This window comes from Balaenoptera borealis (genome assembly GCF_965194805.1).
Source record: "Balaenoptera borealis genome assembly, chromosome: 3".
NCBI lineage: Eukaryota > Metazoa > Chordata > Mammalia > Artiodactyla > Balaenopteridae > Balaenoptera > Balaenoptera borealis.
Genome location: NC_138866.1, coordinates 165356857 through 165382639, shown reverse-complemented (window position 1 = coordinate 165382639; position 25783 = coordinate 165356857). Strand labels below are relative to the sequence as shown.

General features: G+C 41.6%; 1 protein-coding gene across 4 annotated transcripts in view; it reads right to left on the bottom strand.

Annotated features, from left to right (window-relative positions):
• Positions 1-25783, bottom strand: part of CAMK1D (calcium/calmodulin dependent protein kinase ID) — a 411293-nt gene that overhangs the window by 154448 nt on the left and 231062 nt on the right. For all 4 annotated transcript variants that reach the window (XM_082385592.1, XM_082385591.1, XM_082385589.1 and 1 more), the window contains exon 3: positions 2223-2297. In XM_082385592.1, coding sequence (XP_082241718.1) covers positions 2223-2297 — 75 coding nt within the window. The remainder of the gene's footprint in view (positions 1-2222; positions 2298-25783) is intronic.

Sequence of the window (25783 nt, the reverse complement as noted above, 5' to 3'; positions counted from 1 at the left end):
TTAGCAAGATTGTAAGTTAATGTACAAAAATCAACTGTATTTTTATAACAGAAGCAAGTCACTGGAAAAATGAAGTAAAAACCCATTTACAACAAGATCAAAAAAATATATTTCAGAATAAATTCAACAAAGATATGGAAGACTTACACACTGAAAACAATAAAATAGTAAGAGACATGTTCTAAAGTTCATCCCATTCTGGACACTTTCATGCTCTCCTGCCAACCTATCTTTATATACACTACTGCTCATAAGTATACAATCAAGTTGATTAGAAAGGTAGAATTCAAATGTACTTGAACTTTATCTCATAAAATTAAAGACCATCTGCAGAGACAAACGGATAAAATAATTCCATAGAGAAAGTAGTCTGCATTGGGGACCTATTATTTATGACAGACTATCTCCCACACAGTTTTTTCATTCAGTACTCATTATAGCCCTCTATGTAAATATTATTATTATTATGTAAAATTTTTTTCAGTAAGGAAACCGATAAGAAAGGCCCAGCTTCCAGTAAGAAAGGCCCAGTTATTTGCCAAAGTTCACCCAGCCAGTAAGAGGCAGAGCTGAGACATACATATTTGGGGTGCTTTCCTCTTATTTAGTGATGGTTTCATAAACAGAGAACTTAAAGCAAGTGAATACATATAGCTTTGGATTCAAGTATTAATATTTTGTTTTTTGCATCGCCAATAAAAAGCACACATTTAAATGTACTACAGACATTTTGTGGGGCTTTTTCTTGTCACCAAAATGTCCTGTTTTTCCTATTGGGCAGTCAATATTTGGTGGGAAAGTGATTCACCTGCTTCTTTAAGAGTTGATTCTGTATAAAAGAAAGTCACATGAGTTTCTAGGAAGGATATCAGATCTTGGGGGGAACTAGAAATGTGGTGAATAGTAAAACAAACAGAATAGCAAGGAACTAGGAAAGATCGCACTTAAGATACTGAAAATTAACATGGAGTCAGCAGTCACTGCCTGTCTAACGGCAGACAACAACACACAAACCTGTAAAACTGCTGGTCATCACCTAGGACTGTCATTTGTCAGAGAAAAATTGCCCACATGCTTCCAAATTGGACACTTTTATAAGTGTTTATACAAAAGTGTCATAATCTACTAAAAATACTTTAAAAATAATGAAAGATTAAATAAATGCATTGATGAAAACTAATTTGCATCCTAACATGATTCCAAGTTAATGTGTTGTTTAAACATTCATAAGAAAAAGGAAAATCGATGAAAAAGAGATTGTTAGCCTGACCCTCAAATCTTCTAAATACCTTTGGAAATTCAAAGTCTGAAAATCATTAATAAATAATGAAATTTAAGTATATATTCTGACCTTCAGCAAAAATCCTCTTTGGTCATTAAGCTCAATAACACAGTGTTCCAGAATTTACTCAAGTCGTGGTGAAAATGTAGCACTCTGATACAGTTTCCGTCACTTAATTATAACAAGTTTAGTCCTGGAATACTCCTACGAATTTCATCACTTAGAATAAAGCATTTGTGTACGTGGGCAGGCTAATTTCACCTCACATTAGAAAAAAAACAAACAAAAAAACACCTGTTCAAGTATAGCCTCTACCTAGATATTCAGCTTTCTTATTTCTTCCACCTTCTGGCAAGCTCCAGAGTTACTGGAATGCAGAAAGATTCTAAAGGGGGACTATGATAATGGCGTAGTCCGACTCCAATTATACGTCTCGTATGTTTGGCATGAATCACATGTGCATTTATCTGCCAGCAGAAGAGGAGAAGGGAAGGGACAGAACACACAGCTACCATCTGCTGCCATCCCCCAGCCTCCCTAGAAATGAAGACAAGGGTGGGAGTTTCTCCCGGAGACAGGAGCAGAGTGTACTTCACAGTGGGCCCACTGAAGTGCTTTCAGGAAGCAACATTTGGACCTCGCACATTAAAAAAGCAAAAGAGACATCCTAAATAGAGCGACCCTGCAATAGTAGCATTGGATTCCATTGTGAGGACTCCAGATTTTCGGTCTGATCCAGCAGCTGCAGATGAGACCAAGTGAGGTCTGAAGACCACTGTTCTCAGACGGACGGACGCATTCTTGCCCACTGCCCTACAGTTCTCACCACTCCCTGCTGTCTTGCCCGGCCCACTCCATTAATTTATTTTACCACCTGGCCCTTTAGGCATTTGAGTTTGCAACCCCTGGTCTGCATTCATCAATTAAACCAGGTACTTACAGCTGCATGACCAAGTACAAGTGATTTGGGCTTTCATAGATGTCTTCCAGGGCCACAATGTTTTCATGCTTAATCCTGAAAGAAAAAAAAAACACACACACACACACACACAGAATAGTAAGTACGAGACATGCAAACTTTTTTTTTAAAAAAACAGATGTCGTTATAGCAAAAAGTTCTAAGACAGGATCTAAACTCCTTAAGGTGACATTTTTAAGACACCTCTCCATCTTGTCCCCAAACTTTTTCCCAGACCCATCTCCCATGCTCTCTGCTCTTCTTCTTTCTGGAGGCTCTATACCTTACAACGTAGCAATACTGGATTAACTATCACTGCTTCATGTATAGCCCACTCTCCTGGCATTTATTCATATGAATCCCAGGAATGGGCCAAAATCCTATTATCTTGCAGGGCCCCACTCAAATGGCTGAGCCCCCAAGGAGAATTTAATTGCTCCCTCTTCTGTAGTCTCACAACGGCCAGAACAGACTGGCCCGAAGAGTCCACTGTATGCAAATCCATCCCCACAACAGGCTAGATCTTCCAGGGAACAGTTTCGTCGTCATGTTCCTGACTCCAGTGTAAGCAATGGAAAACCAGACTGACCTCCTCATTGGGGTTCTAGTCACCATCGCCAGCAAAGGTCAGTTCAGTACCCCAAACGAGCTAGACTGGTGCTACGCCAAGAGTGGTTCCCAAACAGGCAACACCAGCATCTCCTGGGAGACTGTGAGAAATGCAAATTCTCAGGCTGGGCCCCATCATACAGAATCAGAATCCCTGAGGCCGGGGCCCAGGAATCTGCCTTAACAAGATCCTCAGATGATCAGCCAGCACAAAGTGGAGCTGGAGAAATTCTGTATCAAACCAGGGCTTCTCAAACCTCAGGGCGCACGTGAATCACGTGGGGTTCTGGCTCCAGTGCACACTCTGATTCAGTGGGTCCAGGACAGGGCCCGAGAGTCTGCATTGCTAACAAGCTCCCAGGAGATGCTAATGCTCCTGGTCTGTGGACCACGCTGGGAGCAGCAAAGTCCCAACGACAGAACAAAGGGAGAAGGAAACAGTCCAATTCTAGCCCCTCGAAATACCGATTAGGAACAGCCTCTGCTTGGAATGTAAGGTTTGGTATTTGTTTAAAGCATTTGAGAGAAGAATCATTTCATTATGAGCTGATTAGCTCTTACTACAGCTTCTTCTCTGAAATGACTGCTGAGCCATTTAAAAGCAAGCATTGAACGGGCAGATTCCTGTGAACCCTTGAAAGCAGGGACTACATCTTACTCATTCTGTTTCCCCTTAGGACCTAGCATAGAGCTGCTTGATAAATGTTTGCTGAATGAATAAATGATATTTAAGGCTTTTGCTCCTAAATGGCAAGTCATTATTTATTTAGGGAAAATGGATGCAATTTTCCTAAGTGTGAGCTGTCTTCCCCTCAAAAGAAGTTTATAAGGAATATTATCTTCCCTTTGAGCAGATGAAAGAAGAGAACAAAAGAATTAACTAAGAGAGGTAATGTTTTGCTTTGATTGCTGCGGCTCTTGTTAGCCAATGCAGTTGATGTGTAGGAAGTGAGAAGACAGAGTATCCCAAATTCACATTTCGCCCGCTTCTGACGTGGAGAACCTAATTATTTGTTAGCAATGGTTTCTGTGGTGCCTGAGCAAAATAACACCAGCAACATATCATGTGAACCGACTAAACTATTCCACCAAGGAAACCATGAGAGATTAATTTGGAACTGCTGAGACCCTAGGTGTCTGTGGAAGTATCATTATTGGACACACCTGAAAGAATATGACAAAAACAGTATACAGTGTATGGATTTTCCCTCTTTTCAATTTAAAAAAGTTGCCATTGGAATCAATCACATGGGCACGAATATTTCCTTTCAGTGAAGTCAGTTTAGGGGTTAATTAACAGCTTAGATTCATGGGAACAAGAAAAGAATGGGGTTTATATACAGAGTTGCCAGACAAAATACAGGGCACCCAGTTACCGTTTGATTCTAGATAAACAATGAACACTTTTTAAATGTAAGTGTGTCCCAAACATTGCATTGTTGTTTATCTGAAATTCAAATGTAACTGGGTGCTAGATCCAGCCACCCAAGTACATGAATCACAGTCAATGAGCCTCCAAACTGGGCTTAGGGGTTTGTACCTGGAGTCCCAGCTCCCCTCAGAGGTTCAGCCAAGAAGACAATTTGAGCCCTGGACTACAGCCATTAATATTCAACTATATACAAAGAATCAACTATGTACAAAGCACTTGCCCAGCCAAAGTAGGAGACTCTAATAAATTAAGAATATAAATCCCTTCTTTGGATGCAGGGGCTAGAGAAATTAGAGTCTATTTAACCGTTATGTCTTACATAAGTTCTTACAGTGGCTGAAATGATACTGCTACTGACTCTCCTTCTTAGCGGATGAATCAATCAAGCAAGCAATCATTTCCTGACTTTCTGCTCTGTGTTTGATACAAGAAAAGTATAAAATAAGGTTTTTCCCTCCAAAATCTTATCACCTTGATGGGGAGACCCATGAAGCAATTAGGGAAGAATTAAATGCTATGCTCTGCAGAATTGTTAAATTCAGAGAAAGCAAGGCCCTGGGTCAGAATTATGGTGAAGGCCTCAAAAAATGATGGAGGTTGAGCTGGGTTGGGTAATGTGTGAATAAGCATATTAGAAATTTCAAAGACATCTTAAAATGGCCTCTTAAATGTCTCTTAAGAAAAGTGGTTTAATTCACTTGTAAATGTTAGAATGTGATCGAAGAAAACATCCTGGTCCCCCAGAGCTGTTCTCAGGTACTTGATTCCACCCTCAGATTCCTTAAGATATACAAAAACTGAACTTAAATTTTTTACATTATTTTAGTACCTAGGTTATCTTCACAAAATGCCGTGTGAACATCCATCCACACATCTCTGGGCGCCCACCATGTACCAGGCACGTGACTAGGAATCACAGCAGCGACATCTCAGCCCTCACGGAGCTCAATCTTTCTTCTGTTTACCAGAAAGCATCCTCGTTGTAATTAGTATTGACTCCTGGGAGCCACACAGAACAAGCTTACATATCATATAAGCTCTTCTCATTTATCTTGCAAATATTTGAGGGATATAATTTCCCTACTTAGTTTACTCTTCCTATCATCGCCCAATTCCCCTTCAACATGGTTTATATTCCTACCATCACGTTATTGTCACTCTTGTTTGTCCAGACTAGAGCATTCAGAACCGAAAGTAATGATCCCAGTGTAAGATATAGCACCAAGAACAGCATATTAAATAATAGAGTAGAACTATTAACCATCATGAGCTGGATATTATACTTTTTGCAAATAAAGTCTAACATTAGGTTCACTTTTTTAGGCAGCTGCACAACTGTTGGCATATAAAGAAGATAAGCTCCATGGGGGTAGGGATTTTTGACTATTTTGATCACTATTGTCTCACCAATGCTAAGAAAAGGGCATGGCAGGTAGTACTTTCAATACATGTTAGAGTGAATGAATGAATGGATGGATGAATGGAAGAATATAAAGTTTAGGGTCAATTAAATGACCAGATCATTTTTACCTGAACTTCTACCAAACAAGATCTCCTTTCTTACTCAGGCTTGACCTTTTGAGCTTAACGTCTTCGCCTTAGCTTCATTCAGCTCAATCTTTTGGGTTCCATGCAATGCTTCAAATGATCAGAAATATTCTGAATTTTGATTCTCTCTATTATAGTTACTACGCCTCTCCACTTTGGGCCATCTGCGTATTTTGTTAGTACACATTCATACTGTATGTCTTCATCCAAATTCCTAGTTAAAGTCTTAAGTGAGAGAGTTACATGCCAGAACTCCATGGTATTCCACCAGAGACCCCATCAAGAAAACCAAGACATTAATCAGCTGGCTTCAATGGCTGCTGAGTTACAAACCCAGCAGTTTTAGCCCATATTTTACTGTACTAACCATAAGTAGACAATTAGATTCTTGGCTGAAATGGCATTCCTCACTTTTACACAGCACATAATACTATTTGAAAGGGAAATGGAATGTTTGGGAAGTTTTGTTCTTAGTAAACCCATGGTGACTCCTAGCAACCACTACAGTCTTTACTAAATGATTATAAACCGTATGCTTAATTTACTGTTCCAGAACTTGGCTGTGCATTGGAGTCAAACTTCCCTGTCTATACATCTCATAGTCTACCTTTTTCATATTTGGAAAATTTGCCGACATCTCTTATATTGTTTTCTCAAATATTTCAACTGTGACTTTTTTGCGATAAGTGCAATTTCCTTAATCCCCTGGGATATAACACATCTAAATCTGGTGAACTAATTTTATAACTTTCTTTAGGCCCCACTTACATAGCTGTTTTATACATACCATTTACTGTCAACTCTGTGTCAAAACTATACTAAGTATTTTTAAGGATTTCATTTAATACAGCAATGCTACAAAGTAGCTATCATTCTCCCTATTTTTAAAAGAGGAAAACTAAGACCCCCAAGAGGCTACGAAAGTATTCCAAGGTCATACAACTAGTAACTGGAATTGCCAAGATTCTAACTCCCAAGACCCTGTTCAAGCACTTATGTTATAACTTCATATTAACTAAGTTACAATGAGAATATCAAACAGTTCACATAAATTCAGTTATTTGCATAGAATTACAACACCTAAAGTATTAAATTTTATAACTAACAATATAATATCCACTTCTGAGGGGAGTGGGGCAGAGATTTGTTCTACTATCCTGAAATCTACTGGAAGCTCTCAAGATACTTGGTTATAAACATCCTGACAGATGAAATCCCAGCGGGTCAAAGGGAACCAGAGGAAGAGATATTCAGAAGCAGAAGGAACAGTTAGGAGTCCAGAAATGATAATTAGGAAGAGCCTTGCATCAACCTACATCTGCTGGTATCATCAGAAGGGGGAAGAAAGTGGACAGAGAAAAGAGGTGGGGCATCTCAGCTACAAGCAAATGAAAACCAAGGTTCTGTTAACCTTGCATAGCTAAATACCTGTAGGTCAGCACTCGGTCTCTCCAAAACACGGCCAAGAGGACCTTCAAACATGAGGAATGTCCACACCCAAACAGCAATCCTTTCTAAAATATGCATAATTCAAAAGAATAATGTCACTGAAAGCAACTCTGTGATGAAAAGAACCTCTCTTAATTTTAATCACTTATCTACCAGGCCCAAAGTAAGCACTGTCTGATATATCTATGTACAGAGGGTAAATGGTTTAGGTGGTAATCTTCTCTAAAGTCTCCATAATCTACAATAATGGACAGAAGAGGTGGAGAGAGGGAAGTGGGCCCAGGCAGAGAGAGGGAGAGAAAAGTTGAATGGGAAAACAGCATATGGGCACTGAGGCAGACTTCTGCCTGCATGGTAAGTGACAGCCAAGCAAGAAAACCCCAGAAAGAGCCAGGAAAACATTTTAAAGTTAATTCATGCAAAAAATCGTGCCAAATGCACAAGTAGGCCCCATTCCAAACCCCCAGGCTGGAGAGAACATCAGGACCCAAAGGACAGGCATCCTATTGACTACACATGCTCCTATGAAATGATAGTGACATCATTTCTCCCTCTGGTCTAATTCTCCATGGTCCAAGGAACCACACATTTTGAACTCCATATAAACTGAGGAAAGTTAGAAAAACACAAAAGAGAAGAGAAGAGAAAGGAATATCCAACATTTTTTGCTTTTTTTCATCCTATCATGGTTCACTGATCTGGAGTGGGGGGGCAAAACCATGGCAGCAATTATGAGCACTAAGAGAATTATCAGAAGGAAAGGCAACAAAACACCTTTCCTCTGGGTGGTCCTTGGAAAAGGTCACTTACCTACTGAAGAGGCCACAAGAAGGTAAGAGATGGAAGGAAATATAATCAGAAGGGGCAGACAGGAGATACGGTGATTACTAGTGAAAGCGGAACAAAGATGGTGGAGGAACCGATCTCGGCGCAGGCGCACAAGGCGGGAGTTACGTCAATGAGCCGCGACCAGCTTCCTGTCCTCCTCCCACAAGCACTTCCGTGTTAACAGTCCAGTCCCGGAAAGTTCTCCCTCGGGGGAAAAGCAGGTCCCTCTCAGGCAAAGACCTAAAGGACCAGGTCTTTCACCACCCACCACTCTTATCTTTTTCTAAACAGCCCAGAAAGTTTAAATTTCATTCACAAAAAATACGCTATGGTTCTCTAGCATAGTAAATGGCCTCAAAAATATTTGAAGAATATTCTGACGTCTTGGCAGTCTTGATTTTTCTAAGTACCTATGATTTCCTTCTTTTTTTTTTTTTTAATAAACAAAATCATTTCCTCCTTTCTTGGGTCAGATTTTTCTCTCCCTCTTGTTATAAGCAGTACAGGAGGGCTTCCCTGGTGGCGCAGTGGTTGAGAATCTGCCTGCCAATGCAGGGGACACGGGTTCGAGCCCTGGTCTGGGAAGATCCCACGTGCCACGGAGCAACTAGGCCCGTGAGCCACAATTACTGAGCCTGCGCGTCTGGAGCCTGTGCTCTGCAACAAGAGAGGCCGTGATAGTGAGAGGCCCGCGCACCGCGATGAAGAGTGGCCCCTGCTTGCCACAACTAGAGAAAGCCCTCGCACAGAAACGAAGACCCAACACAGCCATAAATTAATTAATTAATTAATTAAAAAAAAAAAAAGAGCAAAAGCAGTACAGGAAACAATGCTGAGAAAATCAGGATATTGTCAGTCACAAGGGAAAGTGATAAAGTTGAAATATTTGCCACGTGGTATTAAAAAAAATAATACCTTTCCTTTTTATAACTTAACAGGCACATTCACAGATGTTATCGCATTTCATTCTCCCAACAATGCTATAAAGCAGGCATTACTATTCCTATTTTATAGATGATCACTCCTAGTTTATAACCACTTAATCATTCTCCTATCTTCCCTCCGGTCTGGCTCTCTTTCTAACCATTCTCCATGCTGTTTCCTGAGCCATCATTCCACAATATAGAATTGATCAAATGTCTTAGAATGAAATTCATCAATGGCGCTCCACAGTCCAGAATAAAGTCCAAACGACTTGACATGACCTACAAGGTCCCATATTGCTTGGTCCTCACGCGTCCATTCCATCTCATCCTCTATCGCTGCCCCACACCAGAACTTTACTGGATCCAGGCAGTTCTCAAACACTAGTGCACACCTTCCTCTCTGGCCACATAGGTGTGCTCATTCCTCTCTTATCTTCTTATTAAATGACTCATCCTCTGAGACCCATCACTTCCACTGTGAACCCCTTGCTATCCCCTACCTCTTGCAGGACTGATTCCCTCTCCTCTGGGCCACCCCAGTTGTTTCATAACCTTGTCTTTGTACATACTGCATTGTACCCATCTGTTTGTATGCATATGTGTGCACATAGTTAAATGGTTTTATTTCCAGAGAATAAAAGTCTAGAAGGATACATGTTAAACCGGTAAATGAGTACCTCAAAAAGTGTGCTATAGGATGGGAGGAAATTTTCACCTTCCAGTTTTTCTTAACTGAGGTTCTTCATCTGAACAGAACAGAGAAAAATGATATGAGTGACTATTTTCTCAATTCTCCCAAGAATGGCACCATACTAGTTGCATAGGAGAGAAAGTGAATTCACTATACACAATAGATGCTTTAGGGAATTAGGGCCTGATTCTCTCACTGAACCCAAGTAGAGAAAGGTTGATGGACTGTTGTATTGCCAGACTTTTACAAAGAGGTAATTTTTAAAAGGCTCTTGATCAAAATCATCAACACCTGATTCACCAAAATGTATCCATAATGCTGGACACAAAGAAACACATATTGATTAGTTTAAGTGCTCAAGCAATCAAGAGATAGGTTGGGTCTCAGCTCTGACACATCTAACTGCAAGATTTTGGACAAGACTTTAAATACTTTCTGACTTGATTTCCTCATATGTTAACTGAACATTAAATTATGTGGTTTCATTATCTATCTATACACACACATATATATACATGTATAGAAGAAAAAATATTATATATATACACATACATGTATCATGTTACATATATAGAGAGATCTTGTCTATTAAAAATATAGGGGGGCTTCCCTGGTGGCGCAGTGGTTAAGAATCCACCTGCCAATGCAGGGGACACGGGTTCGAGCCCTGGTCTGGGAAGATCCCACATGCCGTGGAACAACTAAGCCCGTGCGCCACAACTACTGAGCCTGGGCTCTACAGCCCACGAGCCACAACTATTGAAGCCCATGCGCCTAGAGCCCGTGCTCCGCAACAAGAGAAGCCACTGCAAGGAGAAGCCTGTGCACCGCAACTAGAGAAAGCCCGCACACAGCAACGAAGACCCAACGCAGCCAAAATTAATAAATTAAAAAAAAAAAAAGAATGTAGGGGACTTCCCTGGTGGCGCAGTGGTTGGGAGTCCACCTGCCAATGCAGGGGACACGAGTTCGAGCCCTGGTCCGGGAGGATCCCACATGCCGCACAGCAGCTAGGCCCATGCGCCACACTGCTGAGCCTGTGCTCTAGAGCCCTTGAGCCGCAACTGCTGGGTCCGCGTGCCGCAACTGCTGGGGCCTGCGCACCTGGAGCTTGTGCTCCGCAACGAGAGAGGCCACCGCCGTGAAAGGCCCGCGCACCCCAACAAGGAGTGGCCCCCGCTCACCACAACTGGAGAAAGCCCATGTGCAGCAATGAAGACCCAATGCAGCCAATAAATAAATAAATTAAAAAAAAAAAGAACATAGGCCACTCCAGGAAAGACAAGAATTCAAAATCCAAAGCTTCGAATCATCTTCTTTTGATGCCAGCAGATGAGGCTGTAATCAACAGGACACTAAGGAGCAAAAGACTGGTATCTAAATCAACTACATCTTAAGAATGCAAGCCAATTTATTTGTTTTTTTAAGGATTAAGTACCACATGTGATATTTTCTCATTTTGAAATGAGTTTTGCTTTGAATCCTTCAAAACAAACAAACAACAATTAAAACCTTATGCATTGCTGACCATATGTTCAAAAAAGCATCTCAGGCATCCTTAGTACAATTCAGGCTACACAGGGTGGAGGCCTGGCCAGCATTTGTACATAAGGAGGCAGGGCTGGAGCCTGTAATGGTACCACGGGAGGGGCGCTAACTAGGCTGGCTCTGTCTCTAGGGGAAAATGATGGATGTTCTCTCGGTCACATCATTTTCCAGAGTCTTAGTTTCCTCATCTAGAAATTAACTAGGCAAACAGGATACTCCCTCAGGTCCTTTCCAACTCTAACAATCAATGAATTCAAAATTAAGGAGGCAAAGTATATTGAGGTATAAAAGATCCCACAATGCTTGAGTCTAAGCCAATATTCAGTGTTCTCCAGGATACTGCTTGCTACACAGAAACCTGGATAACGAGTCATGCTTCAACAGGCTCTTTTGCGTGGGTAAGTTTGTCAGTTAGACATGGAATAGAATTTCTTGAGATAAGAATCCATTCACATGGAAAAGACCTTCTTTTCCCTCTCCCAAAGTCAGCTTCTACAAGGCCCTGAACCAACAGAGAAAGGACGAAGTGATTTGTTCATGTCTGGAATAACTCCAGAAGTTCCAACCAAGGGCTGGTTGCCTTTAGTCCAAAGGATAAATAAGTTAGGTCCAAATCAGTGCGAAAAACCCAGTGCCTGGCACATACTAACACTCAGCGCGTATTGTAGAAGAATGGATAAATGAATGAACAATTAATTCCAGCCTTCCTAAAGTCTTACAGACCAAAGGCACTCAAAAGCTGGGCACCTGAATCAAAAAAGGTTAGAAGATTTGACTCTGTGTAATTCTTTCCTACTCCTATTACCACCCATGACAAATTATAGGTGGGTCTCAAAATCGGCTGTATGTTAGAATTACCTGAGGAGTTTTAAAATATATGACACCTGGATCTAGTCCCTGGACATTATGATTAAATTGGCTTGGGAAGTAGCCTAGGCTTCCGGATTTTTGGTGGGGGGGGGGGGGGAATCCAAGTGATGCAAATGCAAAGTTAGAGAACCACTGGTAAGTTACTGAGTTAATGAAAACCTTAGATGGTGAGGAAGGATTTACCTTTAAATACTTGGCTGAACACATTTATTTCATAATTGATCTGATTTAAAGGTAAGATTCAGGGTGTCCTGAGGATAAAGGTTCAAGGCAACTTGGCCAACATATTAGTCCTCTGGGAAAAAGAATATGAAAAATTAACAATTTTCAACTGGTTAACCATAACATTTCTAGCATTTCTTAGTAAGGCTTTGAAACACTAACACATTTAAGGGAATGTTGTGATTTCCTTCTCTGGATTTTTGGGTAACTTTCCGTCAATGGGTAATATACATTTCTCTGGATATTTTAACATGAAAATAGACGCCTTGGACTCCTGGAGAACATAAGGCACTCACCTGCCTGGAAACAGAGATAAAGTCTTGTCACTTTCATTTACTAGCTCCACTGATACGAAAACACAGTCTCCAAAGGCACCTTAGAAGGAGAATCTCAGAAAGCTTGTTCCAGGTTCACTGCAGCTAATTCCAAGGCGACTTCAGAAGCCACGCCCATGTGAGATCCTGTGATAACCTATAACCAGGTGCCGATGGCCTGGGCTGCATCCTGCAGCTTCATCACAAACACCCTGTGCCCCAGACTGAAGACACTGGGCTTGCATTCAAGAAGCATCTTAGAGGCTTCTAGCTCTGAACACTTGCATTCATGTGAGTATAAAGGAAAGGGGACCAAGACAATGCATTGGAATCTTGGGAAAAGGCATCATATCCTTTTTTTTTCCTACCGTGAGAGCCCTGTGTTTTCTCTGTACTGATACCCACAGCGAGGTCCTGTATTTCACAACTTGAATCCAGGACTCTGCGAAGTCCGTAGGTGCCCAGAATGGCTCAGGGGCATGGCCCTGGCACAGCACAGCCTGCATGTGGACACAGAGCCCCGGGAGCACAGGTAAGAAACGAAGAGGCACAAGTCTGCTGCCTGTTCTCCTTGCAGATAATGAAGCATCAGGGCCAGGGGAGCACGATCCTGGGCAGCTCCCTAAATCTGCTGGAATATTGTGCTGTTTATTGATAAAGCGAGAAGCAAATTATAAAAGAAAAAGTTGGGATGAAAAAGAGTAAGAAGGAAAAAGAGATGGAGAGAAGTCTGCTCTGAACAACTGTCTCCCGTCAGCTCCATTTCAGACTTAGGAGGTTGGAACTTGTGCTGTAAAACGCTCCTCGCTGTTCCAGGAAAGTGCCCACGTTCAGAGACAACAAACACCAAATCGAGCGTTCTTTACTGCACAGCAGTAATTCATGCCGTCACACAGCTCGCTCAGGTCAGCCCCAGGCTTCAGAAGATCAAGTGCATTCAATGGAAAAAAACAGTGTTCAGGCACTTACGTGGTGGGAATTCATGAGGGTGTTTGTGGCTGGTTGTGTGCTTTACATATATATATATAATTTTTAAAAACACAGAGATAATCGCTATGAGTGTCTAATAACGGCAACTCTGTATTCTTCCTTGAGAAAGCAAGAGCAAGTTTCTTCATACCTGAGATTAGAGGCACGATTAGAAAGACTAGCATGTTGGACTTCCCTGGCGGTCCCGTGGCTAAGACTCTGCGCTTCCACTGCAGGGGGTGCGGGTTCCATCCCTGGCCAGGGAAGTTCCACATGCCGTGCAGTGCGGCCAAAAAAAAAAACAAAAAAGAAAAAAGAAAGAACAGCATGTTTTGCTTTGTCGATGATTTGTTAAAAGGATGTGTCTGATATATGCATCGCCTCTCCAAATCGCAGTTTTATGGTAGATGGGTGTGAAATGCCGAGGCAGTTTGGAGTTTATAGTTTTATGATGTCCTGGTAACAAAAGCTGACGATAACCCAGGGGATGAGCGCCAGGGCTGTGAGCAAATTCTCAGGAATGACACTATTCACAGATGGTGGCTCATAAACTAATTGCTATTCACCCAGCTTTCTATTCAGAGTTTAAAGGAGAATCAGGAAAGCAATTGTGCTATGAGGGAGAAGGGGATGGGAGAAGTCCAGCCACACGGATTGTCCCTGACAACTACACAAGGGTAGCCGGGGAGGGGAGGGTGGCCGTCCCTGGGCTCCTCGGCTCAAGCAGAGCAGCTGACGTGCTCAGGCGGTGGCCACGGTCAGCAAGCCAACGAGGGGGGAGGGTGGGCCAGGCTGAGGTCATACACAGCCCGCCGGGTGCATTTTAGGTGACTGCCTTTTTCTGAGCAAAGCCATGGAGACTTTTTTCCTCCAAACATCCAAGCATCTTAGTCCAACGGCCAGACTTCCTTGAGGTCACTTTGGACCCATGCTTTCCAATCTGGTTTCTCCCAAATCCTCCAGGTTCTCAATAAATATTTTAGAAACCATCATGAAATACAACTTTCACAGATCCAACTCTAATAGATACCAAATGTGAACACAGTGGAAACTACCACCATGTTCCCTTGTGTTCTCCTTGAGAGCCTTTGTAATAAATAAAAGTTATAAAACTGGACTTCTGTCACGCTGATGAAATACTATTATTTCTTACCTATTTGTGTACTGGGGCTCTATATGTATAAGAATTTATTTTTTTATTTTTTTCTATTTGTATAAGAATTTCTTCTTCTTCATTTTTTAAAAGAACTTATTTTTTTTAAAAAGAAGAAAGAAAAGAAAACAAGAAAGATAGGGAAAAAGGAAACCAGTGCATTAAATAATACAAAAGTGAATAAAAAAGTTTCTTCCCTACTCTACCTAGAGAAGACTAGTATTATGAATATATTTTCAGATACAAAGGGAAGACCCGTCCTCAGAAAGTCATTCCCCAAGACGCTAATGTTCTTCTTCCTGAATCGTTGGCCTCTTTAGAGTTATTTTTTTTAACTTAACGTTAAAATCAGGAAGAAGCCAACCATGCAACAACAGAGACAGGAAGGGGGTGAGGAGCTACGTATACACATACACACACGTGTATATACATACACACATACATACATTTTGGGGCCACTCTCCTTAAGCCCAGTCTGAAGTCACACAGCGCTGGATCTAACAGCACTGGAGTTGCTATTCCACCAGAGGCTGGGGGCAGTCAGCACTGTGGAACACACTCTCGCAGGCACAGAGCCTGGCAGAATGATTTAACTCAGGGAAAGGATGTCAAGAACATTTGAGGGGTAAAGGAACAGAAAAAACAAGGGCCTGGGTGGAGGAAGGTGCAAAGTGTGGTGCCTCTTGAAAAGCATGCACAAAACTGAGTCAGGACGATTTCCCACCCTGTGAGGCAGAACCAGAAGGCAGAGGAAGCCCCGGTGTGGACGTGAGCTGGTTAATTCAGGAGCCTTAGGGGGAAGCAAACTCCAGCGTGGGAATGCGGACCGTCAGTTCTGGGATCTTTGCAATAAGGCTGCGGAGTCAGATGAACCATCTGGTCGCGCTCCCTCTTTCATCTTTTTTTTTTTCTTCCCTCTTTTTTCTTGTGGGGGGTGAGGGACGGGGCTGGTGGTACACGAAGCATCTGAAGCTCTAATGTGACTTGATGACAAATAAACACACAGAGGCCCGGCTTAACAAGACAGTCCATCAGCTGTCATGATGAACCCTGCACAAGAATGCCACCAACTGCACTGCAGGTGGGGCAGCAGGGGAAGGGAAGGGAAAAGCACGACCTCTTACTGTCACCGCCACTCTTCCTCAAAGTTCGCTGCATACAAGAGCCCTTGGAAGAGCATCAGGGCACATTATTTCCAGAAAGCTTGCATAAAACTCACAGACCTAGACTTCATCAAACATCCAGAGAGTACCTACGGGTGCCAGACCTGAGGCCAAGCAGTGGGGTTAGAAAGATAAATAAAACAGAGTCCCTGAAACCCAGTGGCTCCCTGGCCAGCTCAGGAAGACAGGTGTGTATGTAAACATCAAGATACAGCACAGCCAACCTCCTGCCAGGGAGCCGGACGCGGATCACAGAAGCACAGCCTGCTCCCGTGTCTTATTCTGCCCGGGGAACTCAGCAGGGCTGCACCCGGGGAGCTGACATGCACTCTGGGTTTTGGCAAGTTTGCCAGGCATAGAAAAACAAGGAAAAGAGCACTCCAGAGAGAGGGAACAGCATTTGCAAAGACACAGGAGAGTGATGTGGACATAAGGATACTCAGATGGATGGGGAAGAAATCGATGAGAGTTGATTGGGGAAAATTATGAGAAGCTTGCTTGCCAGGTTCAACAGAGTGGGTTTTATGCCAAAGGAACTAGGAAGCGGGATACACGTGTCAAACTCCAGCTCTGAAAAAAGTACGTGCAGTGTTTTGTTTGGCAGGGATATTTAAATATAGCCAGTATTTCATAATAACTATAAATGGAGTATAACCCCCTAAAAATTATGAATCACTATGTTGTACACCTGAAACTTATAATATTGTAAATACCTCATTTTTAAAAAAGAGTAATACCAAAAATAAATACATTAATTGCTTAACTAAGCCATGTGACGTAGTTCCTTATAAACCATGCTTGAAATCCTAACCCTCTCTCTCTCCTACTGATGTTGTCACTTTAAACATGAAATTTCACTTTGTTCCACTTTTAATCTTCCAAGTGGGAAGTTCATATGCACTTTTCTCCATCGTCATAAACAAGTAGAAAAGTCAACTTGACCATAGTGTAAATGTCTAGATTTCCTTGGGGACCGAGGCCAATGCAAGAGCTCTTAGTAAGTAGTGATGGAAAGGTTGGAATCCTGCAAAATGTCAAGTTCATGACTCTTTTCGCTAATAGTTTTTTTTTTCCCTCTGAAAGAGAAGAGAATTGTGAAAAAGAAAACAATATCTGTCATGATCTGGGGTTTTGTTCTTCAGAGTCTTCCTACATCTCTAGAATCGGGATACCACTGATGGAATATTTCTTATTATTTTCAAAAACCACACTGTAGATATTGGAAAGACCTTTCCCTCTTCATCAGCCACCAACACTTGCCAGCTACTTGATGGGATTTCTGGGCTCCATGAGCCCAGAACACAGTTTCCATGGGCTCCAACACACAGCCTCTGGTCATATGTCAGGCCAGCCTCTCTTTCCTTTTAGAGACATATCCATCTGCTCTTTTTTTCTTCTTAACTGTTGTTCAAACTTAGTACCTAATAATAACACAGAATGAAAGTCAAGGCAGCAGACCTCACAGCTGCCTCTCTGGATTAGTGTGAACTCAAACTTGGCAAAGCACAGACCTTAAGAGATACTGAATAGATATAGGGTCTCAAAGTGAACACTAGCCCCTCAACTCCAGATATACAGGACAAGACTCTGCTGTGAGATTAGATCAAATAAACAGACCAACACTGAAGTCTGTCTCTGGAAGCGGTATGATCACCAAGACTCCCATGTAATATAAGCACGCACATTTGCAGCTCTTACCCAATTCCCCATTACTAGGCTCGTGGAACCTGGGAATGACGTATATATTTGAAAGTTTCTGGCAACTCTGATGATTAGCCAAATTTGGGAGCCAATGTCTCAGCCAGCCCTCCATTTACAGATGGGAAAATTAAGTGACTACTTCACAAATGGTCAGCCGGTTATGATGACAGTATGTCCCAGGGTACAATTGCTTTATATTCTATGGAGAAACAACTTTTGTATAAATGAAGTTACAAATCAAAACAACACACTCTGAAATAACACTTGTTCTACCTCCTTCCAGATTTGAATTTTGCATTCTGGGGCTCCTTTCATGGTGGTGGCTGGGGAGGATTCCTGTGGTCGAAGTCTAGGGCACACACCCTGGGCAGGACATCTCCTAGGTCATGTGTCCTTGACCCTGCAGTCTCCCTCCCTCTCCATATATGTATATATTCATTTATATAAATATGTCCATACATTTTCACAGAGATGGATTTTCTACTAAGCATCGCCAAACAACATTTTTAAGGAAACTGCTGTATGTTTCTAAAGTAAAAGAAATCAGCATGACAAAGGATAAAGAATTGCTAAAGTTTTAAAGTAATAATTTCCTACAATTCAGTTGGACTTTGATTTTTTTTCCTTGTTCACTTCCATGTTTTTTGTAATAACTATCATTTACTTAGAGCTTTCTATGTGCAGGACCCTGGGCTGATCACATTTCATTTCAAAAACTGAAAATGCTAGGGGAGGGACCTATTATCCTTATTTTACAAGAAAGGAAACTGAGATTTAAGGGGATTGGGCAATTGGCCCAAAATTAGTTAAGTGGAATGTCCTGAATTCAAACCCATGGCTGTCTTATTGCTAAGCTCACTACTTTGGGAAGGAAAGTCTGGGTGTAGTCCCCACATTTCTTTAAGATAAGTAAATTTTTCCAGAGAAAGAGAAGTCTTAATACTTCTGTAACATTATAACAATATTAGTTACATAACAAGATTTTTTTTTTTTTCAAATTTCTATTACCTGTAATGGTGGTCAGAGACAGTTCTTTAGAGCTCCACAAGTCAGGGAGAAACTCCAAATATTCAAATGAAACAATATTAAAAAATTCTCACTGATATTGCAGGAAATTACTCTCCTAATATCCTTGAAAAAAATCTTTTAAAATCAATTACAAGAATGCTTTACACTTCACAGATCATCTCCCATACTGAGACTTGAGTTTTTACCCAGCTTCTGGATAAAAATAATTAACAGAATAAACCAGAGAGTAAGTAATTCTTCTCACAGAAATTTATTTTCTGTTTCATGGAAGATACTACACAGAAGCTATTTACAATGTTTCAATTACTTACTAAAAAGCTAGACATGTATAAAAAAATTACAGAAATTCTCCAAAAAGTATGAAAATGATTTAAAGTCAGAAAGCCTCATGATGCAGATGGACAAATAAACATTTCCTTACGAACGTTTACAACATAGGCAGCATTTTTAGATAAACTGCTCGTAAGTTATTTTTTGGAAACTCCGATGGTGTGATGGGTACCAGGTTGCCTCCCCTTAGCCACGTAACCCTCTTCCTTCGTGAAGTTCTTGAGTTTTCACTTGGTCTACATCACTCCAACACAGCTTGTGCTTTGGGGAAAGTTAACTCTACCCCTGGCAGTAAGATTGGGGCATTTGGCTCAGGCCTTGAACAAGGAAGCAACTGATCTCGAAATTGCTGGCAGCCATCATGGGACCACAAGAAGGAACTAACAATAGGATGACACTGTGGAGAACAGAGCAAAGGAACTGATAGAAACCAAGGTCTTGATCTCAGTATCGTTTCACTGAATGAAACCAAATGAAAGCCAGCCCTATCTGAACCAGACACATCAACCAATTTCCCTCCTTGACTGTTTAAGCCAATTTCTAATACAAGCTTTGTTTTCTGTTGCTTACGATCAAATGCATCCTAATGGATAGAGAGGGTCCAAAAAGTGAAGAAGTTCATATATTTCTAACTTATGCCATAAGTGTGAACAAAAATAGAAGTCTGTTTCATATCTAGGTTTAGCAATAAATTTGAAAATGATAGCGTCACCTTAATAACGAATATATCATTATTATTAGTCCTGACTAAAAATAGCAGCGGATAAATGGTTGCTCCTGTCAGTGTGTGGGAAAATGTTCACTGCTCTTCATATACTTCACAAAAATGTGCATCCACTTAAAAATGTGAAAAGAATAAGGAAGACAGAGAAGGATACAAACTTTGGAATGATTCTCAGAGATGTGAGACATACGGTAAAGGTCAGAGGCTAAGAAAACGAGAGTTTCACAAAAGAAAAGGAATGGATTTAAGCCATTTGTGAAGATTTTCTAACCGTCACACAATCCCACTTGGATTTCTGCGTATTTGAAATCCAATCCTAACATAGGAAATTTCTACAGGAGCCATTTGACACCCATTTCCACTTTCTTCAGAGATAAGGAAGAGATCCACTGAACGCAGCCTTAGAGGGCTATTAACATGAAATTAGTATTAACTTGTAATGGCTTATGAAAAAATAACAAGGAAAGTCATTTCTCTGTGGAGTTACACAAGATATGAATCAGAGCTTTCAGTGCCTGTAAGGAAAAATGTGTAATTTAGCACAAAAGGCCTGGAGCCCCTTCAGAATCAGAGGGAAGACTCCACGATGGGGGGGGGGGTCACTAAAATTCCAGGGGAAGCGCCAAAGCTCAGATGGCTGAGAGCAGCCAGGAACCCTGAGGAAAAGGTGAGGGAAGCCGCGCACTGAGGAAGAAACAACCGAGGGAGGAAACGAAGGCAACATGAGAAGAAGGTCATGGAGGTTTCCAGCAATGGGGCCAATGCTGTGGGTAAGGAAATATTCAATCTGGTGGCCTATTAAGATGGTGAGTTATCTGATTTGTCACAAACATGGAAGGAATTGAGTTCGGGTGTCAAAGGTTTGGTCATTTGGCACAGTCCTCTGGTTTGAGTTGTGTTTATTTTTTGACTCACACTAATGGAGAAAAGAGACATATATTGTTGTTGGGAAATTCAAAGAGGTAACTCTGCCCTGTTTTACTCAGGCAGCCCTAGTGGAAGAAGTAACAGAGTGAGAGGCTCTTAGGGGGGGTACTTTTACACCCCAAAGAAGGCTAGGTCACACAGACTGCATTAAATATAAATATATATATATATATAGTTTGGTGAGGAGAATAAACATGTTATGTCTAGTTTTTATAGTCATTTTGGGAAAAAGAAAAGAAAAAGAAGTTATGTAACTCAGTCTCTTCCAAGACTACTTTTGACTCTTTATTTTTATATTTTACCTCAAATATACTAGGAAAAACTGTTAAGTTTTCTTCACAGAATATTCCCCTACACTCACTGGAAATGACTACACAGTATTCTTCTACATTGTCAAGATCCAATCATAACTCGAAACCCTAAAATAAACTAAAGAGAGTGGGTGGTAAAATTAAATGAAAAGCATAAAAAACATGGGAAAAAAAACAAAAAGAAACCAGTGTTAGGGTAAATTTAATTTATTGTGTTATTTATTATTGGCAGAATTATTTTTGAATCTAGCTTCTGGCCATGTGTAAATTTAATTAGTATGCCTTCCATGTCCTCTTCCAAGCTATTTATTTTTCCAGTATTGGAAAGAATATGTTCTGAGCCAGCCCTGGGGAAAATCCCCAGAAATTTCCTTTCAGGTCTATATTTTCAATTGCCTTTGGGTGTGCCTCCTGGACCAATCATCTGTCCATTTAACTGTGGTCTGATTTAGTTCTCACTTTCCCATCTCATCTACAAGGATATTCATTAATTTATTCAACAAACGTTTATTGAAGCCTTATTATGTGCCAGTCCCCACATGCACTGGACTAAATGACTCTTGGCTTCAAGGAAATCACAGTCTAGTCCATCGATGGGTCAGTGAATATTTACAACACACTCTGGATAACAGGCACAGCATCTCCAAGCACATGAGAGTTCATCTGTGTCAAAATTTTGCTGAAAATCCTATGCTGACTCAAAGTGATTCCTGCTTCCTTTTCTTATGGTGTTCAAAGCCCATCTCTTCCATGGTATGTTTTAGAGTCTGTCCAGGATCAACTTATTCCTCATAGTCTTAGATTTACATGTTTTGATGATTTAAATATTGACTTTTTTTTTTAAGTCAAAATAGTTTATCAAAATTGTATTTTAAGCCAGAGAATATCCATGATGATGGATAAATTATTCTTTAAAATCAGTTTGAAAGAATTTAGTTAGAATATGCAATGTAGAGATTCCTGATCTTTTTCATGTCACCACAGGGTAAAAAAAAGATCATATTTGTAGAGCCCTGCAGTAAAGACAGATATAGGCCACGAATGTACTTTTTACCAATTACAGAGAGATGCAAATAGCCTGATTCCATCTCATGAAAGAAAAAATTTTTATCTGTTTATATCTATTTCTCATACCCTCATGGTTTCCACAGAGAAAACAAAGTACTACTTGCTTTGTGAAATTTACTAGCTGATCTGTCCAACAGGCTTACAAATAAGATCCCCCAATGTGGCTCAGTGCCACTCATACAACCTACACTTACTGAGAATCTAATACGTGGAAAGCTCTGAAATAGCTTCTTGAGGTCCCACCTGTGAGACAGACAGAAGAACCCCTATTTCTACAGTGAAGGAACCTGGGAATGGAGAGACACCTTAACCTGCCAAATATCCTGGAGCTAGGTCTTCCTGATTCTAAAATCCTTTTCCTTTCCACCATCCCTACTGGCAAAACATGTAACTTTGGCAAAGCCTTGCTTAATTGCATGGGGTGAAGGCAAGCTGACAGCAAACAAAACCCCCAACTGGGAGAAATATTCTCATGTGCAGAATAAATGGAAAGAGTTTTCTAGGAGTAGAAATTGCTGGGTCTAGGAACACAGATTCCTCCCAGTGAGAGGAAGGAACCGTTCTGCAGAATAATAATAAGGACATCTGTCAGTTTCTATCATCCAAAAGGGAAGTTTCACAAAATGTTATATTATAGGGTTTTTTCCCTCTTGTTAAAGTCTCAGAGTTTGAGGAACTAGCACTATAAAAAAATCATCGATTATTCTAGTAGATCTACCAAGAGAGTTTCCCTGTAAAATTTCAGTTGCATAGAAGTCTCCAACTGAACAGTGGGAACGTGGATAGACTCTCTAAACAAGGAATATATATCCTTAACAATTTAACAATCAGTGGATTGTTAAATAGTAATCCTTTTCCAGAGAGCACTGCAATGAAAAATGCCTAGGGGCTTAGATGATCTGGTAATGAATGCAAGAGCGTGCAAATCAATGTAACTACACAAATAATAAACAGATGGACAGTGGAAAACAAAATGTTAATTATAAAGTAAATAAACATTAGATCTCCTTCAGAGCAAGTTTTCACATGAATGTGTCCTAGAGAAAATGGAGATGAAAATTCTCCTGAGGTTTCCCCGCAGTGGGCGGATGAGCTAGATAGTTAACCCTTAGAGGGCTTTCTGGTTCTGATCACTCCTCTTGAAAAGCATTTTTTCCATATTTGTAAGGCAAAAAAAGGGAGAGACGATTTTCTGATGCTGAAAGTCCTGTATATGGCTGTCAACTGAATTAATTAATTCCTACAATTCAGCAGATAGGTACTGAACATTTTGTATGTCCCAGGAAGGAGCTATGTGGTAGAGCTAAAGAGGGAGCCAGAGGGATGAGGTCCCGGTGCTTGTGAAGAAAACGGTCCAGAGAGGGTGAAGAAGGACAGCAGACAAGTAAGATCGTTTATGACTGTAACGAACACTGGAAGGGAGGTGGTGGGACAAGAGGAACAGTGATGGAGATGACAGTGGCCAGAGAACGTGTCCCTGAGGATGTGTTTTCTACCACAGCAGAGGGAAGGTAGACAGCTCACCTTCCTCCATCCCGCTCTTCTTCCACATTTACAGACTTGATGGTACAAAAAGAGGGATGGGCAGGGATGGCTACACAGCCAGTGTGGGACGGAGTTCATCCTTTCCTTCATCAGACGTTTACCGAGCTCTGAGGATATTACCACGTGTGAGCTCCTCGGGTTTTCCAAGGAGACTCCAGCAAGCAGGCTGTTCTGATGCTGTGTGTTATGTGTTAACGTGGGGGTTATGGGATCACGCAGGAGGGGAGCCTGGCCAGTTGTAGGGGCTCAGAGAAGACTTCCTGACGGAAATGAATGTGGCAGATGAAGGATGAGGAGAATTCATCCAGGAAAAGCGGTGTGTGGGTGGGGGATAAAGGGGACAGAGTCTTCCAGGTAGAGAGAAGGGCCTTTGCAAACAGCCCGATGTGCCCGAGATCACAGTGCGTGGCGAGCAGCAAGGGTTTGCAAAGGTCAGATTATAAAGGGCTGGGGGTGAGGATGGGGAAGGCTTGGTGGCCGCAGTGGGATAAAGCCAAGAACAAAGGTTGGATCTTGGAGAGCAACCAGGCTAGGAGTTGGGACTTTATCCAGATGGTAATGCAAAGCCATTCAAAGCAGATCTGAGGAAGGTCATGGATGAGAGCTTTGGATCTGAGAATGAGAAAAAGTGAAACATTAGCTAGGAGCCTAGTCTTCATCAATCCCCACCCCCCCTTTGCGATGAACTTCCAGTCAATCAATGAGGGAGGTACGTGTGTGTGTTTGTGTAGAGGGGGAGGGGAAGGAGAGGGAAAAGATGAGATGTAGCGGGGGGGAGGGGGGATGGAGAGATGGAGAGATAGAGAGAGAGAGATAGAGGAGGAAGAGAGACGGTTCCTGCAAACACAGCAGCACCCTTTTTCCCGGCCGTGAGGTCCTTCTCACCACGAGTATGTCTGGAACCCCACCTACTGCCCCCCACCATTCTGCTGCCTCTGGTCCCTGGAGGCACAGGCTGGGAGGAGCCGTGGGAGTGGGGAGGTGGGGAGGAGATATTATGAGGCTATGGGCTGGGGTGCTAGGTGGCCTTCCTCTACTCTCTTAGAAGCCAGCTTGTGCATCTATGATGTTTCCCCTCTTATTTGCATGTCAAACTAGAGAAGGAGCGCATTTCTTTCCGTCTTGTGCCATATGGTTCGTGTTCCCATCTGAGTGATACGCCTGAATATAGCACCACAGCCTCACAAAGGGGAAAGGAGCCGAGCATGCTTTACCGCTACCAAGGATGCTTCACCGCTAGCTCCTAACCATGTTCTCCAACAGACTGCTTCTTCCAAGGATAAAAAAAGATCGCCAACACTTGCACAATTTTTGCAGCTGACACGGCTCCCCAACAACGAGGGCACCTGTATATCTGCAGGTCCAGTAGCACCAACATCGGGACCTTTCCTGGACCTTCTACGGTATTAACATTGCCTCTACCTCCCTCTACACCCGGGCCAGCCAGTGATGAGATTAAGAAGGAAACTTAAGTCATATGTCCATGTGTTTTCATAAAAGAAAGACACAAATGCCATCATCAATGGGCAGGACGGTAACGTAACAATGAGATTCACTTCCTCCTATTAGAGTTAAAAAACAACGCTTGACTTTTTAGAGGGGAGAATATTCTAAACAGAGGTATATGCAGTCATCACGTTTTAGGGATCTAAGTTTCCAAATCCTCTTCAAAGAGAGTATGGTGTTGATTTCTAGCTGCTTTTGCACATGCCTATTGTGTTGGCGCTCACGTGTGCTGATTAGGAAGATTCGAGAACAAAGGAAGCATGCCCAGTATTCTGGGAAAATGTGACCAGCGCTCTGACCTGTGCTGAAACAGCGACTGACGGAGGGGCAAGATGCCAGAACCAAATTTCATACTGAAAATCACTGTGAAATAGTAGGAAAAACCTTGGCTTTGGAGAAAGTTGGGTTCAAATTCCCACTCCAACATCTATTGACTGTATAACCTTAAACAAGGTACTTGACCTGTTTTCTTATCAGTAAAAACAGAGTACAGGCACACCTAGTTTAATTGCACTTCACTTTATTGAGCTTTGCTTTACTGCACTTCACAGGTACTGCGGGGGTAATTTTTGTGGTTTTTTTTTTTTTTTTTTTTTTTTTTTTTTTTACAAATTGAAGGTTTCTGGTAACTCTGAGTCAAGCAAATCTGTCAGTGCCGTTTTTCCAACGGCATTTGCTCT